Here is an 18,052-nt window from a genome sequence, read left to right on the forward strand (position 1 = left end):
AATTTTAGATCATGGAATTATGAATTTTTTTTTAACTTAGATGTACATTCAATACCATTCTTCTTTCTCTCATTTGGAGTCTTAATAAAAGAAGAAATTAATCCCTCTAATTTAGTCCTACTCAGCCCTTCAGAAAGTACGGTTGAGAATGATGTTCTGTGCCATTGTGATGGTGGCAAGGATACCAGTTATCTCTCTGGGGTAGGAGCAGGAAGAGGTGTTCCTAAGACAGGGGCAGACACGAGACAGTGCACACCCACCATTGAAAAGTCCCAGGCCTGCTGTCCTCTCCCTAATGCCATCTCTACTGGTAGCTGCTCTCTGCTGCAGGCTTACTTCCCTGCCGGATGATGAAGGACCCCTTGCCTTCTCGGCCCTATCTTATTGCACCTTTTCCTGTTCCCAGTCTACCATGCTCTTTCCTCCCTCTATGTGTTTGCGCATGCCCTTTCCTCTTCCTGAGATGCCCTCATCCCACCCCTGCCTCCTGCACCTCTCCAGTTCTGCTCTCAGGATACAGCTCAGGTATCGACTCCTCCAGCATCTCCTCCCCATAACCCTCTCCCTTTCTGCATCTCACCCTGCTTCCCTCCTGGGTTAGGAGCTCACAGTCTTTGGGGGAGTTAAGCAAATAAGCAACTTAGAGCAGGGTGAGTACTACTGCTAGAGGTAAAGATAATATGTAAATATGTTAAAAAGAGACCAGTAGAAAAATGAAAAATAATAATGTAACTACACTGAGAAGGGGAAATTGATATGATTGGGGGGTGGGAAGAGGGGACATAGGTAAGCTAATTCCTCACCCATCCACAGAGCAGGAGGTCAGTATAAAAATTCTAAAATGAATGTATCGATGCATAGCAATTTCCACAGATTTATATACAGTGGTGGATATAACCACTGGAAGAATTAGAAACAAATTGTTTTTTTTAAAAAGTTGTAGGTGCTTCTTTCTGGGGCATAAGACTGAGGTGAGGGGGGTGGGACAGGGGACCACTGTTCATCATTATCGGTTATTTAACCATGAGTAATTAGTACTTAGCTTTTAAATTTTTATTTGCTTAAAAAAATTTCCACATGTCCTCAAACCCTGTTAGTATTCACTGCCAGTTTACCAATTGTTCACAAATACACTATCATTCTAACATTTTTTTTATCCCTGAAAAAATATCTTAATCTTAAGCCATCTTCAGTTTTCTGCCAATTTTATGTGAAGCATTTACTCCTCTCTGTAGTATACTTTGCCCCAGAGATTCCCATATCCTCTTTGTCTTCCTCCTAAGACCCCCCCACCAATTGCTCAATCCCTTCCCCAGAGAGCTACCTTGAAGACATGACACTTATTTCCTCAGTTTCAGAATTATTGCCATTGCTTGAGATCAGTTGTTTAGTGTCTGCTCTGAATAGATTTAAAATTCTTAAAAGGAAATTGTATGGCAATTTGAGAAATAACCAGAATCATCAATAAACTGGAATACTCTATGAGGAAGTTCAATGCTATATAAATTTTGACTTTGAAATCTATAATAATTCTTGGTAGTTGAAAAACCAAAGTATATGTTTAGGTTATAATAAGTAATTATTGGTTATTTTAATCCTATATGTTGATAATCTGTTTTGAAGCTTAAGAAATGTTCTTTATAGAAAACTATTGCTATTTCTAGGAATGCATAACTTAGAGTGGCTCCTGGCAGAAAAACTGTGCACCTCTGAAAGTCCCAGCACCTACAGAAAAAAAACCCTGGTACCTTGTTGTTTATATCCTGTGTTGATGGACAACATCCTACAAAGTAGCCAGGCTTATTTGAGTGGCTTGGCTAAAGAAAGATGCATTCATGTTCCAAGCTAACCGAGCATTTCAAGTGCAACTTTATTCCAAGTTGAATGTGAATCAGAACTCTGAGCAGTGCCATCAGCCTGAAAATAATGTGCTGCTTCCCAGTTCGCTCTTTGCTTGTTGTTACCTAGTATCGATTTTCATGGAACTTTTCACTGTATTTACACACTGATATATCAGTGTACTCATCTACTTGGTACCAAAAAGGGAGGTACAGAATGTGGAGAAAACCCTGAGGCTGAGCCCTGAGTTCCTACCCCACCTTACCCCTAATTCTCCATGTGTCTTTAGCCAGGTTCCCTCACTCTTCTGCATCTCCATCCCTCATCTGTAAACAACCTTTTTAAAAATTTTTATTTTATTCAAGTATAGTCGATTTACAAGGTTGTGTTAATTTTTGCTGCACAGCAAAGTGATGCAGTTATGCATATATATACAGTGGCTCCTGGCAGAAAAACTGCACAGCTCTGAAAGTCCCAGCAGAGGTGGGACTTTCTTTTTCATATTCTTTTCCATTATGGTTTATCACAGGTTACTGAATATAGTTCCTTGTGCTATACAGTAGGACCTTGTTGTTTATCCATTCTATATATAATAGTTTGCATCTGCTAGCCCCAAACTCCTAATCCACCCCTCCCCCACTCCCCCCTTTGGCAACCACAAGTCTGTTCTCTGTGTCTGTGAGTCTGTTTCATACATAAGTTCACTTGTGTGATATTTTAGATTCCACATATAAGTGATATCATATGGCATGTGTCTTTCTCTTTCTGACTTACTTCACTGAGTATGATAATCTCTAGGTCCATCCATGTTTGCTGCAAATGGCATTATTTCATTCCTTTTTATGGCTGAGTAGTATTCCATTGTATATATGTACCACATCTTTATCCATTCATCTGTCGATGGACATTTAGGTTGTTTCCATGTCCTGGCTATTGTGAATAGTGCTGCTATGAACATAGGGGTGCATGTATCTTTGAATTATAGTTTTATCTGGGTATATGCCCAGGAGTGGGATTGCTGGATCGTATGGTAATTCATTTTTACTTTTCTGAGGAACCTCCATACTGTTCTCCATAGTGGCTGTACCAACTTACATTCCCACCAATGTACAATGTAGGAGGGTTCCCTTTTCTCCACACCCTCTCCAGCATTTGTTATTTGTAGACTTTTTTTTTTTTTTAATTTATTTTTGGCTGTGTTGGGTCTTTGTTTCTGTGCGAGGACTTTCTCCAGTTGCGGCGAGCGGGGGCCACTCTTCATCTCACTGCACGGGCCTCTCACTGTCGCGGCCTCTCCCCTTGCGGAGCACGGGCTCCAGACGCGCAGGCTCAGTAGTTGTGGCTCATGGGCTTAGTTGCTCTGCGGCATGTGGGATCTTCCCAGACCAGGGCTCGAACCCGTGTCCCCTGCATCGGCAGGCAGACTCTCAACCACTGCGCCACCAGGGAAGCCCCTGTAGACTTTTTAATGATGGCCATTCCGACTGGTGTGAGGTGGTACCTCATTGTAGTTTTGATTTGCATTTCTCTAATAATCAGTGATGTTGAACATCTTTTCATGTGCCTATTGGCCACCTGGATGTCTTCTTTGGTGAAATGTCTATTTAGGTCTTCTGCCCATTTTTCAATTGGTTTGTTTGTTTTTTTGTTACTGAGTTGCATTAACTTTGTATATTTTGGAGATTAAGCCCTTGTGTAAATGACAACCTTTGATTCTCAAACTTCTAGGCTGGTTTTGTGAGTGTGTGTGCGTGTGTGCGCACACCCACACACACGCTTTAACTAGCATATTAGGTCATATTTTATGTCCAGTGAAGTTGTGTTTTTATGTTGTGTATTTACACTTTAGAATAGGTTGGAGCCCTTTATATAATCAGTACACTTAGTACATTCTGTCCATTATGTAGAATTTTGAATATAATTTTTCTATTTTTTTAGCTACTAAGGGTTCTGGTTTTAGTATGTTTACATTTTTGGCATATTTTTGGTAAACATTCATCATTTATTTGATATCTCAGAATCACAACTTTCAATTATAAAGCTGTTTTGATAAGGAAACTTGGTCGATTCCTTGATGATTTGTTTTCCAGAAAAACATCGTCATAAAAGCAGAAAGTGCCTGTAAAGGCTTTTGAAACCAGGGTCCTTGATCAGATCAGGATTCAGCACTATCAAAGGAGTAGGGTTAATGACAAGCATGCTTCTAGCATCATTGCTTTAGAATTTTGTTGTTGAATGTCAGGCCTAGAGTGAGACACACAACAGTTGCTCAATAAGTGCTTGGTGACTGTATGTCTGTACTCATGTATTACTTGATATACAACTAAAGGAGTTCAATAAGAGTAAGGATAGCATAGAAGGAGTCTTAGAGTATAGGGTGTGTATTAGTCTGCTCGGGCTGCCTTATCAAAATACCCTGGACTGGGTGCTTTACACAACAGAAATTTATTTCTCACTGTCCTAGAGGCTGGGAAGTCCAAGATCAAGGTGCTGGCCAATTCAGTTCCCAATAAAGGCTCTCTTCCGGGCTTGCAGAGGCCTATTTTCTTGCTGTGAACTCACAGGTCAAGGAGAGAACAAGAGATTTCTCTCAGGTTTCTTCTTATAAGGGTACTGATCCCATCATGAGGGCTCCACCTTCATCATGACTTAATTACCTCTGAAAGATCCCATCTCTAAATACCATCACTTTGGGGTTGGGAGCCTCAACATATGAATTTGGGGGACTACATCTCAGTTCATAGCAAGGTGAAGATACTTAACTGTTTACCTTTACCTGTTACAGTCTGAGCTGTAATTTTACATTAATGATTGGAAATTAGTCAAATAAAAAGGCTAACTGTTTAATGTATAGAGTATGTTGCTACTAATACAGGCAAAGGGACAAAAGTTATGCTTCCCAGGAAGAAACATGGCAACTTAAATTAAAACTATGACTGTAGAGAAAATTTAAAGAATTTCTTGTCAAATGACTTATGCAGTTCTGAGTCAAATTGGAACAGGGTTGTTTTTTCTACATAATGAATCTCCTGTAATGTAGTATTTGAACTTATCACCTAGTCGTCTTCTGTTGACCTGTGATTAAAATCTTGGCCTTTAATTGGAGGCTCACTGTTTGAACCCTGATGTTTTGCCATCAGCCCAGCCTATACAGGCTTTTGATAAAAAGGGTGATGTTTTTCTGTCTGTCTGTCAGGCAGGGAACCCAGGTAGAGGTAAAACTGCCTGTAGCAGAATGGTGCCTGAGCTTCAGTCTCTAGACCTTTGCCCTGCCATCACCTTGGTAAACCTCTAGCCTTTCTTTTCTAGAAGAGACTTATTTGAGCATGATAGTTTTTCTGTGCTCACCCATGAGAACATAGCACATAAACTACTCCAGAATTCCTATACAAAGACAGAAAGATGAAATGACAGAAGAAATTCTGCGTTTATGCCTACGTGGATTGAACATGTCAGAACATAACTGGCTGTCATGCTAAATTTTCTCTCTCCAGATCTGAAAGGAGAACAGCGTGAACAGTTTGCAAGGGCTCTGACTGTTTTAGTAATATTGTTTACGTTTTTAATTTAGTGCATTAAATTCTCACCATACAAGTTATGTTGTACCTCGTACAAAACCTTTGTTTCCCGAAACTCAGCACACTGGGAAGAAACTTAAAGAGTACTGTCAAGAGATCCAGTTAGGAAGCAATTCCTAGGAGATTGCTGTTCTAGGAACTATTCTGGGCAGGGGAGATACTGATTTTGAAACGTGCATCAGTTTTCCATCTATTTCTCATTTCTGATTTTTTTCCCCTAAACTTAAACTTGTTTTAATTTGGAAAGTTTTAAACCCATAGAAAAGTTGAAATAACAGTCCAGTAACTGCATATATACCCTGACTTAGATTTACTGACTGTTAACATCTTGCCATCCCCTCTCAGTTTCCTCTCCAAATATATATACACACTTCCCTCTTGCCAAATCATCTAAAAGTAGGCTAAAGATATCATGACTTTTTACTCTTAAATTCTTAGCATGACTCTCCCAAGAACAAGGGCATTCTCCTACTCACCTGCATTATTACCATGTGCTTTATGTTGCTGCCGTAACAGATTACCAGTGGCTTAAGACAATACGGATTCATTTTCTTAACAGTTCTGTAGGCGAGAAGTCCAATACAAGTCTCAATGGGCTAAGATCAAGGTGTCTGCAGGGTTTCATTCCTTCCTGGAGGTTCTAGGGGAAAATCCATTTCCTTGCCTTTCCAGCTTCTGGAGGCCAACCTCATGCTCCGGTCTGTGGCCTCCTCCTCCATCTTCAAAGCCAGCAACCTAGCCTCTCTCTGAGCCTTCTTCCATCATCACATCTCTCTCCCTGACCACAGCTAGGAAAGCTTCTTCACTTTGTGATTAGATTTGGTCCACCCAGATAATCCAGGATAATCCCCCCATCTCAATGTCCTTAACCTTAATCATATCTGCAAAATCATTTTTGCCTTATAAAGTAACATAATCATAGGTTCCCAAGATGAGGGTATAGACATCTTTGAAGGGCCATTGTTCTGGCTACCACACCACACCTAACAAAACCAGCCTTCATTCAAAGTTTATCCAACGTACAGTCTATAGTCAAATTTCCCCGATTACCAAAAAAGTGTCATGGATCCAATCAAGGTTTACGCATTATAATATGTCTCTTTGGTTTCCACTAATCTATAACAGCCTCATCAGCTCCCTCTCTTTTTCATGACATGGAATCCTTTGATAAAGAGTCTAGGCCAGTTACCAAGTAGAGATCTGAATTTAGCTAAAAGTTTCTTTGTGATTATATCCAGACAACATATCTGTCAAGAATACCCATGTAGGTGGTGTTTTGTGCTTCCCACTATGTCACTTCATATAAAGTCTGGCTGTGCTGCTACTGGCAATGCCAAGCTTGACTTTTTGTTTAAGGTAGTGACTGCCAGATTTCCCCATTGGAAAGGTGGGGCGTTTCTCTATAAAATGCTTGATAGAAGTTCGCCATCTTTGGGAGACAGAATCAAGGAACACATTCACAGAGCCAGACTTTAACACAGCATTTTTCACACTGTGGGTCATGGCATATTAGCGAATTACAAAATCATTCTAGTGGACTTTGAACCCCCCAGAGGAACTAGGACAGGGCCTGGGTAATGATGGATTCCTAGTAAATATCTGCTAAAGAATGTATGGCTCAGTAATAAGCAGATAACCCAATTAAAAAATGATCAAAGGGAATTCCCTGGTGGTCCAATGGTTAAGAATCTGCCTTCCAATGCAAGGGACGCGGGTTCGATCCCTGGTCGGGGAACTAAGATCGCACGCGCCACGGGGCAACTAAGACTGTGCGCCGCAACTACTGAGCTCACCCGCTCTAGAGCCCGTGCACCACAACAAAGAGCCTGCGTGCCACAACTAAGACCCGGCGCAGCCAAATAAATAAATAAATAAATATTTTTTAAAAAAATGATCAAAGGGTCAGAATTGCCCCTGCTCTAAAGAAGGTATACAAATCGTCAGTAAGCACATGAATAGATGCTCGGTATCACTAGCCATCAAGGAAATGAAGATCAAAACCACGAGACACTTCTTCACATCCACTAAGATGACTATAATTTTAAAAGATGGGTAATCACAAGTGTTGGCAAGGATGTGAAGAAATTGGAACCCTCGTGTACTACTGGTGGAAATGTAAAATGATGCACCCACTTTAGAAAATAGTCTGACATATTCTCAAAGGGTTAGAGTTACCATATATGACCCAGCAATTCCATTTCTCGGTATATATACCCAAGAGAAATGAAAACATACATCCACACAAAAATTTAGATGTGAATGTTCATAGCAGCATTATTTATAATAGCCAACAAATGGAAACAACCCAACTATCCACCAAGTGATGAACAGATAAACAAAATGGGATAGATCCATGATATATCCAATGCGATACTATTTGGTAATAGAAGAAGTACTACTGTATGCATGAACACGGATGAACCTTGAAACCATGTTAAGTAAAAGAAGCCAGTCACAAAAGATGACATATTGTGTGATTCCATTTATATTAATAGGAATTATATATGAATGTCCAGAATAGGGAAATCTATAGAGACAGAAAGTAGATTAGTGGTGACCTAGGGCTGGGGTTGAGGATAAATGGGAAGTCTAACAGGTACAGGGTTTCTTTTTGGAGGAGATAAAAATGTTCTAAGTTAATTGTGTGATTTTGTGACTCTGTGACTATACTAAAAACCAACCATTGAACTGCACATACTAAATGGGTAAATTTTATGGTATATGAATTCTATCTCAGTAAAGCTGTTATTTTAAAAAATGCCCATGACCGAGCCCCACCCATGCCAATTAAAGTTGAATTTTGGCAGGTCGAGTTTGTCATCAGGTATTTTGTTTAAACTTCTCTAGTTAAGTTTTTAATGTCTAGCCAGGGTTACGGCTACTGGTTTAGACTAACTACCAAGATCCTTCTCAGTGCCAGAACACTGTAAATCCAAAAGTCTAGTGCTTTATGCCTGTCCCAGTGAACAAGGTGATTTAAAAGCACAAGGGGACAAGCTGGTGGTCACCCCCCAACACACCTTAATAATAGTCATGATTAATTTCTTTGGCTGACATCTCTGAGTGAGTAGAAACTCCAGTTCCCCTGCAACATATATATGGCAAGTATATTAAGAGTATTGCAAGTTTCTAAATCGTGGACAGACAGTAGGCAAAGACAGCAAATGAAAAATCTTTGATTGTGATTATTGAAGGAGGAGACAAATTTCTGAAGAGGAGAAATTACTTATTAAATATGAAAAATAGCTACTCACATGATTGTGTGTGATGAAAACTATTGAAGGATAGACTTAGTGATGAGGTTTAGCAGTTTCTAGGAAGAAAAAAATAATATTGTAATCAAGGTAACTGGACTATTTTATTTCTTCCTATTTATGAGGGTTTAGCCAAGATCATTTTAGAAAAAGTTTTTAAAAACCTGATTAAAGAACCCATCAGAATGGTACCACCTCCATTTCTTTTGACACAGACAAATTAGACAGGTTTTGAAAGTGTTGAAGATTGAGCAGTTGTAAAAAGCAGGAGCGATAGATGGAAGTGTCATTGTCACATCTCGTAAGAATCACTCGGTATTATTAGGAATCTAGGTAGGTGACCTGACCTTTTTATAACTTTCATCAGTTTAAGCTCTGACGGATAATGGCTAAGTGGTCTTTACAGGTTACCTTAACGTGTCTCAGTTTCTCTGTCTATACAACAGAACTAATTAATCCCATGCCAAAGAATTTAATCAAGTTCCAGCTGCAGTGAATATGGTCCGACATCTTATTAGGCCTAGTATAAGTCAAGGTCTGATCCAGAAAACAGAAACCACTTCAAGTGTTCCCATAAATTCCTTCAAGTGGGAATTAAATGTAGGGAATTGGTTATTACAGGTGAATGAGGATCTGAGTGTCAAACAGAGGACATTAGGAGAACCTGTAGATTAGCAACAGCAAGGAGCAACTGCCTCCCTTTAGCTCTTTCCAAAGGGAAGAGCCATTTAGTGGCACACAAAGGTACCCAAATTTGGAGCATGGTAGGAGCTAGAGCCAAAAAGGAGATGTGTCTGCTGTTGGACACATGACCCAAGGCAAAGGGGGAGGGAGAGGAATAGCAATGCCCTGACTTCTTTCCCTTTAGCCTTCAGTTTCCCATCAGGGCCTCCCATTGTCAGTACTCAGCTGAGAACCTGGAAAACAGCTGGCAGAAGTCAACCCCTGCCTCCCCCTGATACAGATCACAGCAAAGGTGAGGAATGGATCTTAGGACGAACAAGCCTGGACTTTCAGGGTTCACCCCTTTTTTATTCTGTATCCATTAAAACTTGGTACTTCTGCCCAATTCAACGTAACTACTCATCATTTAAAGGAATTCTCCCTCTCTCCCCAACAAGGGTGAGTCAGCCTCATCCATCATTGAATTCATCTCAAGTCTAGGATCTCTGCAGTCCCATGTCAAGGCAGATGTGATTCCTCATATATGGTGACCTCTGAACTAGAATGGAAAGTTAATACTACCAGCTCCTCATGTAAAATAGTAGAAGAAATAGCACCTCACACCCATTAGGATGACTATTATTTTTAAAAATAAAATTAAAAATAAAACAGAAAATAGTAGATTTTGATGAGGATGTGGAGGAGTTGGAACCCTTGTGCATTGCTGGTGGAAATGTAAAATGATGCAGCCACTCTGGAAAACAGTTTGGTGGTTCCTCAAAATGTTAAACATAGAATACCATATAAGCCAGCAATTCCATTTCTCTGTATATACCCAAAAGAATTGAAAGCAGAGATTCAAACTGATACTTGTGCACCAATGTTCATAGAAGCATTATTCACAATAGCCAAAAGGTGGAATCAATTCAGATGTCCATCCACAGAAGAAAGGATAAACAATACGTACACACAATGAAATACACAGCCTTAAAAAGGAATGAAATTCTGATACATACTATAAGACAGGTGAACTTTGAAAATATTATAAGTGAAATAAGCCAGACATAAAAGGACATATATGATTCCACTTATATGAGGTACCTGGAATAGGCAAATTCATAGAGGCAAACTATAGAATAGTGGTTACCAGGGGCTGGGAGGAGGAGGGAATGGGAAGTTACTCTTTAATGAGTACAGAGCTTCTCTTTGGAAGATGGAAAAGTTCTGGAAATAGTGATGTTGGTTGTACAACATTGTGAATGTACTTAATGCCATTAAACTGTACACTTAGAAATGATTCAAATGGTAAGTTTTATGTATATTTTGCCACAAAACTTAGGAGTTTGGGATTAACAGATACACAATACTATATATAAAATAAACAATAAGGACAGGGAACTATATTCAATATCTTGTAATAACTTATGATGGAAAATAATCTGAAAAAGAATATATATATATATATATATATATATACACAACTGAATCACTTTGCTGTACACCTGAAACTAACACATATTGGTAATCAACTATACTTCAATTTAAAAAAAAATAAGGAAGTGGAAAACAAAAAGAAACCATTGATTAGTATATGCATAAAAATGCAGGGCTGCTGCAGCCTCCATTTCTATAACTGGTCACATTTCTCTAATTGGTGACATTTATTACTTCCTTCTTCTACCATCCATCCCATGTTGCCCTTGCCCTCTGCCAGCGCTCAGCCGCTCAGAGCGTTTTACCTATTTGTGTTGAACTGAGCCTTTGTTCCTGAAAAAGGCTGAGTTCTTGGCAGTTGTGCCTTTAGTCGGCTGCTATGGGTTTTTTTCCATGACTGTTACTATGGACCTGGAAATACTAAAAGGGGTTCCAGTGAATCCGACGTAGTCCTCTCTGCCTTTACTGCGTAGAAGCAACTCACTTTGGCAATTGAGGTCAGTCCTTCCAGGCATCAAACTGACCCCTTTCTCTGCCTGTTGGTTCAGTAGTGTGAGAAGCCCAAAATAGCTGGTGGACAATCTCTCTTACCCATATAATTCAGTCATTGTTGTATTTTCTGGTGGAAGCATTCCTTCCTGAGTGCCTCTAGACCAAAGTTGTGGGAACAGGAGCAGAACCTCCATGAGTAGTTTTAATAATGAGAAGAGGGACCATTCCTACTTCTAATCCTTGGATTCCCAGACCTGTACTTTCTTGTTATTGGAAAAACAAATAAATAAATAACAGCACTGTATATTGGTCTCTTGAGTCAAAGTACCCCAGCACTCCAGCCTTGTACATGCTGTTTCCCAACTGGACCATAGCTGAATCCTGCATCAGCCATTTCACCCAGTAAGTTTCTTGGCCAGCAACATTGTTGAATAGCACACCATGATTGCGAATAAGAGCTTGAATAAATCTCCTGATAGTGGTGCCCCTCGAAACATTTCAGGCAAGGAAAGCAATTCCGTTCTCAGAGTGGGTACAACACTGCCCCCTCCAGGACGCAAGGTGTCTGGTCGTCTGCTTCTCCACCTGAGCCAGCCCGTGTCTTTCCCCTGCCTGCTCTGTTCTGGATCATAGGGAACTGCCCTTTGTACAGTGTTTCCTGGCTCTTGGGGCAGTTATCGTACAGCGGGACAACAATGGGAAGTAGTAGTAGAAGATTTGGGGAGTGGGACAGGGTCTGAGCATGTATGTTATGTGGTCAAATGTAGCCCAGATCTGCAAATCAGTCACTTTGAAACGATTTGTGATGTTTCTTTCATAAGTGCAGTTAGTCTGTTGAAAGTGCACTTTTTTTTTTTTTTTTCCTTCCTAAGATTTCAGGGAATAACAGAATGATTTAAAGACTAAATGGAGACAATTTTCACATCTTTGGCAAACTTCTTTTAAGTGAATTGTCAGATCGACCTCTTTAAAGATTATAAATTGTGTGGTAAAATTAAATTAAACAGGTTTTACACTCTTGGCAAAGTTCTCTTAAATGATTTCTTGTCAGATTCAAGCTCTTTAAAGATTATAATTATGTGGTAAAATTAAACTTAACAGGTTTAACACACTCCTTCAGTGTTTTAGGCTTCTACGTGAGCATGTTGGCCTACTGATAATAAAGGTGACTTCTCACATAGGTTCAGTGCCTGAAGCATACAAGTTTTGGGTTCTGATGTCTGTTCCTGGGTATATCAGATAATCTTTAGGCCATGACTGAATGCCTCTTATTTCACCTTCTCCAGATAATGATTATTCTGCTGCCCATTTCACATAAACATATTGAATGTCTTCATTCAATAATGTGCTTTCATAATAAGCAGAAGATGAAGGCTAAGTAGAAATTCAGATCTACAAAGAAGAAACAGTACTAACCCAGATGCTGGGGGGTAGTCATTCTAGCCATGAGACCTCCACAGTGGACACTGGCTGCCATTTGTTTCTTTGGTTTTTTTGAGAACATTTTTTAAAAATTGAAGTATAGTTGATTTACAGTGTTTCAGGTGTACAGCAAAGTGATTCGACTATACAAATACATATATATCTATTCTTTTTCAGATTCTTTTCCATTATAGGTTATTACAAGATATTGAATATAGTTCCATGTGCTATAGAGTAGGTCCTTGTTTATCTATTTTATGTATAGTAGTATGTGTCTGTTAATCCCAAATTCCTAATTTATCCCTACCCCCCTTCCCCCTTTGTTAACCATAAGTTTGTCTTCTATGTCTGTGAGTCTAATTCTGTTTTGTAAATAAGTTCATTTGTATCATTTTTTTAGATTCCACATATAAATAATATCATATGATATTTGTCTTTCTCTGTCTGACTTACTTCACTTAGTATGATAATCTCTAGGTCCATCCATGTTGCTGCTAATGGCATTATTTCATTCTTTTTGATGTCTAGGTAGTATTCCATTGTGTGTACACACACACAGACACACACACACACACCATATCTTCTTCATCCATTCATCTGTCAGTGGACATTTAGGTTGCTTCCATGTCTTGGCTATTGTGAATAGTGTTGCTATGAGCATTGGGGTACATGTACCTTTTCAAATTATAGTTTTGTCTGGATGTATGCCCAGGAGTGAGATTGCTGGATCATATGGTAACTCTATTTTTAGTTTTTTAAGGAACCTTCAAACTGTTCTCCATAGTGGCTGCACCAATTTACATTCCCACCAACAGTGTAGGAGAGTTCCCTTCTGACTGCATCTTGAGCAAGGCTGAAGCCACGGTCCAAACGAGCTTTTAGACCAACCAACCATTGCCTCCAGTTTGGCTCAAGTAACTGTAATACCCATGTCCTCCAATTTTCCAGGTTAAAATGCTTGATGCGTCCATCTGAAAGGTTTTCTCATTTGTGGTAGGGCTTTCAGGTTTTTGTTTTTAATCATAAGGTAAACACGTTCATTGGAGAAAGTATAGAAAATACGGAGAAACACAAAGCATGATCCAGTCACAAAATTAACATTTTGGTATATAGATATCCAATCTTTTTTCAGTTCATATAGATATATAATTATGTTCTTTTAAAATATAGAGTGCCTACAGTTTTTTTTTGTTCAACTTCATATTATGGCTAAAAATAAACTATATCAAACATTTTTTCTATGGTATCAAATATTTTCTACTATGTAATTTCTAATGACTGCATAGTTCTCCACAGTGTGGCTATGCCATAATTTATTTAATAAATTAGAGGGTTTAGGAAAAAATCTGTAGTTTAGCAGCTAGAGCCATCCCCTTAAGGTTGTTGTAACACATAAAACCCGTCCGCCAAACTCTTTGACATACACAAATCCTCAAAGGAATGGTTTTTTGTGTGAAATGGTTATAGCTGTCAATCATTTATTCTCCATGTCATGGCTCTGGTGCTCTCTCCAGGTTTTTAGGGGGTGATTATGGATTCCTGTCAAATGAGATGTCTACTATATATTCAACACGAGGCAGTTTGTATTTTTCTCCGTCTATTGCTTTCCCGTCAGAGGAAGTTAAGCACATCTCTGTGAGCCAAAGGGGAATGGGATAGACGTCTAGTGCTGGCAGCACACGGCAGACATGCTTGGGCCCCAGAGATCCCGCATAAGTAGATTAGACTGCTACATAAATACATTTGTCTTGATTGTCACGTTCCACCCAGGGTTACACCTACATGCGTAAAAATGGCTCCAAGCCTGTTTTTCAAAGGCAGTTTGCCTCCCTTGTTGCTTTTTAGCCACCCAGCCCACAGGCATTTTTTGTGTTACAGCTATCAAAGATGATTAAGGGGCTGGGAGAGTTGATATATAAGGACAGATTAAGAAAACTAAATATTTACAACTTGACTGAGTGATAGCCAAGGGGAAGATACTATAACTGTCTGCTGGGCTCAAATCATGGAAGAGATATTGTTTTGCTTTCCCCAGTAACTCAATTTTAGGGATATCTAAATTCAGAGAAAGTTTTCTGAAGATGACATCACTTATGCTAATTAGATAATCGTGTCAGTTGAAATTACATTTCGCTGCTTACTAGCAGAAACTTGGAATAGCAGTGGCTTAAACAAATAAGGTTTCATTTTCTCTCCTATAACATGAAGCCCAGAAATGTATCGTCTGGGGCCGTGTGGCAGTTCCATGATGTCATCCGTGCCCCCATGCCCTCCTGTCTTTGGCGCCATTATTCTCAGCATGATATTCATACTCAAGGTCACCTGGTATTTGAAGAAGAGCTACCACAGCTTCACTTACCTTGGCTGAATTCCAGAAAGGGGAAGGCAAAAGAGGTCCCTGCCAACTAAGACTGCTTGGAAGACCTTTCTCGGAAGCCCATTTCCTGATTCCAGTCTATATCTCGTTGACCACCACATCCACAAGAGGGGCTGGGAAATTGAGCAGGGTTTTTGGTTTGGTTGATTTTGTTTTTACGTTGGGTACCTTGCTTACCGCAGCGATATCAAGGTCCCTTGACTGAGAAGGCGTGGGCACATGGCTGCCGGGTAGGCAACTGGTGGTTTCTGTCGCAACGACTTTACCTCTTAACAGCTTCTGAGAAGTCCGGACTCTGAGACACAGTGGCATTTGCTACGATGTTCCATTTGTAAAACTAGCCCTTGCGATCTAATTTATTTACTTCTCATCACTCATCTATTTCAATTTATTTGTCACAGCATACCCTGGGTTGATGCTAAATAAACCAGCCATCTCAGCAGACCTAAGAATAATAGTAACTACAACTTACTAGCTTTTACCCAGTTCCATGCACTGTGTTATGCGCTTCACGTCACCTGAATGGTTTGCTTCAAAATCCTCCAAGGGGGGTGGGGAGTAGATATGGGTAAATGAAATCATACTCACCATGAGTTGCTAATAATTGAAGCTGAGCAATGGCTATGTGGAAGTTTGTTATTACTTATATACTCTTCTCTCTACTTTTGTAATAATGGAAATTTTCCCAGTAAAGATCTTTAAATCACCTCGTCTACATCTTACTTTATTTCATATGAGGTCGGTACTATTACCCCTAGCTAACAGTGCTCGGGGCAGTTAAGCAGCGTCACGCAGTGAGTGAGTGGCAGATTTAGGATTCAGACCCACGTCTGCCTGACTTAGAAGCCTGTGCTCTAACCCTTATTATTCAAAGAAAGCATGCTTCCCCGGTAAGGAGACTGAAACTCGCCAGAAGTGTAGATTTTCAGGCCCCACCCAAGCCCTATTACAGGACCCCCGAATAAGGTTTGTTTGCACACCCGGGGTTCCCCTGCTCTGTCCACTGTACTGTTACTGCCTTCGTAGCCACAACTTAACCAACTCAGTCGTGAGTTTCCCATAAAAAATGTTACCCTCTGTTGAAGCAAGAAGCCTTATCATGAGTCACTACTTGGTAGCATTTAATAATAATTGAATAGGGGCTTCCCTGGTGGCGCAGTGGTTGAGAATCCGCCTGCCAATGCAGGGGATACCGGTTCGAGCCCTGGTCTGGGAGGATCCCACATGCCGCGGAGCAACTGGGCCCGTGAGCCACAACTACTGAGCCTGCGCGCCTGGAGCCTGTGCTCCGCAACAAGACAGGCCGCGACAGTGAGAGGCCCGCGCACCGCGATGAAGAATGGCCCCCGCTCGCCACAACTGGGGAGAGCCCTCGCGCAGAAACGAAGATCCAACACAGCCAAAAATAAATAAATAAATAAATAAAAATTAAAAATAATAATAATAATAATAATTGAATAGGCATTTAATTCAGAGCGGTTAACCTGTCTCAACCTTGAGTGTCTGCTGTAGTGCTGAGCACTAAATGCCTGTGTGTCAATTAAGCGTCATTCTATGTGTCAGCTGCTAATGATCACTGCTTGCTTGAAACTTAGTTTGGTTTGTTCTATTGAAATAACGCCCTTGCTTCTATTAACTTAAGGTGTTGTGAGTTTTAAACGTTTTGGGACTTACAGAAACCTGTTCTACCTTCCGGCAGCATCACCTCTGCTTACCCACCTCTGTATAACTTTCCTGAAAAGACATGATTTTTCTCCCTAACATCTTCAGTCATCTTGTATCATTTCAGCCCTGTTTTTGAAAGAAAGAGAACTATGGGTTACTTCTTGTGTGTCACGTAGGCAGAACGTCAGCCTCTATTTCTCCCTCTGTGCCTTGGCTGTGCCATATGGTCTGTAGGATCCCTTCCAATGTCATTCTTCTCTAACGCCACATAACGTGATTTTTCAAGCCCCCCAAAACAAAAACATTATGAGGACACTGGACTGTATGTGAAGTCTACTTGATTATGTTTTTTCAGCCAGTAAAAGGATCCCTCATTGATTCGCACTCGTTTCTCTGTCCGAATAATGAATGCCTTAACGCTGTGTAGCTTCCTTGCCTCAGATCCTTGTTAGAACAAGTAAATGAATGAATGAATAAATGGATGAATGAGGCCTGTCATCCATCTCAACTATAATCTGCTTTCTCAAAGAGGCTGGGCCCTCTGCTTTTGAACAGCTTAAAAGATTTTCAAGCTGCCAGGTGAATGTGTTTGTTTTATATATTATAATCACCTTCAAACCATGTATATACTTAACACCCTAAGCTGTTCTTCAACTTCCATAGCAGAAGAGGTAAGGGAAAAACCTACAAAAGAGCAGGCATCAAAGCCATCCCCAGGGACCATCACTGTATAGGTCAGGCCCATGCTGGTTGAAGGTACAAGCATCAAAGTCACTTCATTCTTCTTCCACGAACTCTTTCTCCTACAAGAGTAATTTTAAGCCAGTTTATGTATAAGATAATGTTCTCACAAAATTAAACCTAGGAAAAATAGCACGCTGTAATATAGTAACGATAACAACCATTTTGCTAGACATGCCTTAGAATGTCTTGTCCACCCCTATCTTTTCCATGCTATAAGTAAAGTGTGTTTCTGATTTGTTTTGCAGGGCAGCCTTTGTCAAGGAGTCAGAAGTTCTTATTGGGAACCTGGGTGATAAATTAATCCCTCCACAGGACATCCTCCGTGATGTCAGCGACCTCAAAGCCTTGGCCAACATGCATGAGAGCTTGGAATGGTTAGCAGGTCGAACAAAGTCGGCTTTCTCCAATCTTTCTACATCCCAGAGTAAGTACCAGCAGGGTGGTTCCTGTGGGGACAGCTGAGGAACTAGACTGAATACTTTCATTTGAAATGCGAGTGTGTCTACACATCGCCATAAGGGGACATGTCTGAGTTGTTGGAAGATCTGTGCAAGAATTCTGCTTGTGCTGAGCCTCTGGTACTT

The 18,052-nt window shown here is 40.2% G+C and overlaps 1 protein-coding gene across 1 annotated transcript in view; it reads left to right on the plus strand.

The window, feature by feature from the left end:
- EXOC4 (exocyst complex component 4) overlaps window positions 1-18,052 on the plus strand; it is an 816,004-nt gene that overhangs the window by 678,636 nt on the left and 119,316 nt on the right. Inside the window, exon 14 of the mRNA XM_082399149.1 lies at window positions 17,714-17,892. Coding sequence (XP_082255275.1) covers window positions 17,714-17,892 — 179 coding nt within the window. The remainder of the gene's footprint in view (window positions 1-17,713; window positions 17,893-18,052) is intronic.

This window comes from Balaenoptera borealis, assembly GCF_965194805.1.
Source record: "Balaenoptera borealis genome assembly, chromosome: 7".
NCBI classification, from domain to species: Eukaryota; Metazoa; Chordata; class Mammalia; order Artiodactyla; family Balaenopteridae; genus Balaenoptera; species Balaenoptera borealis.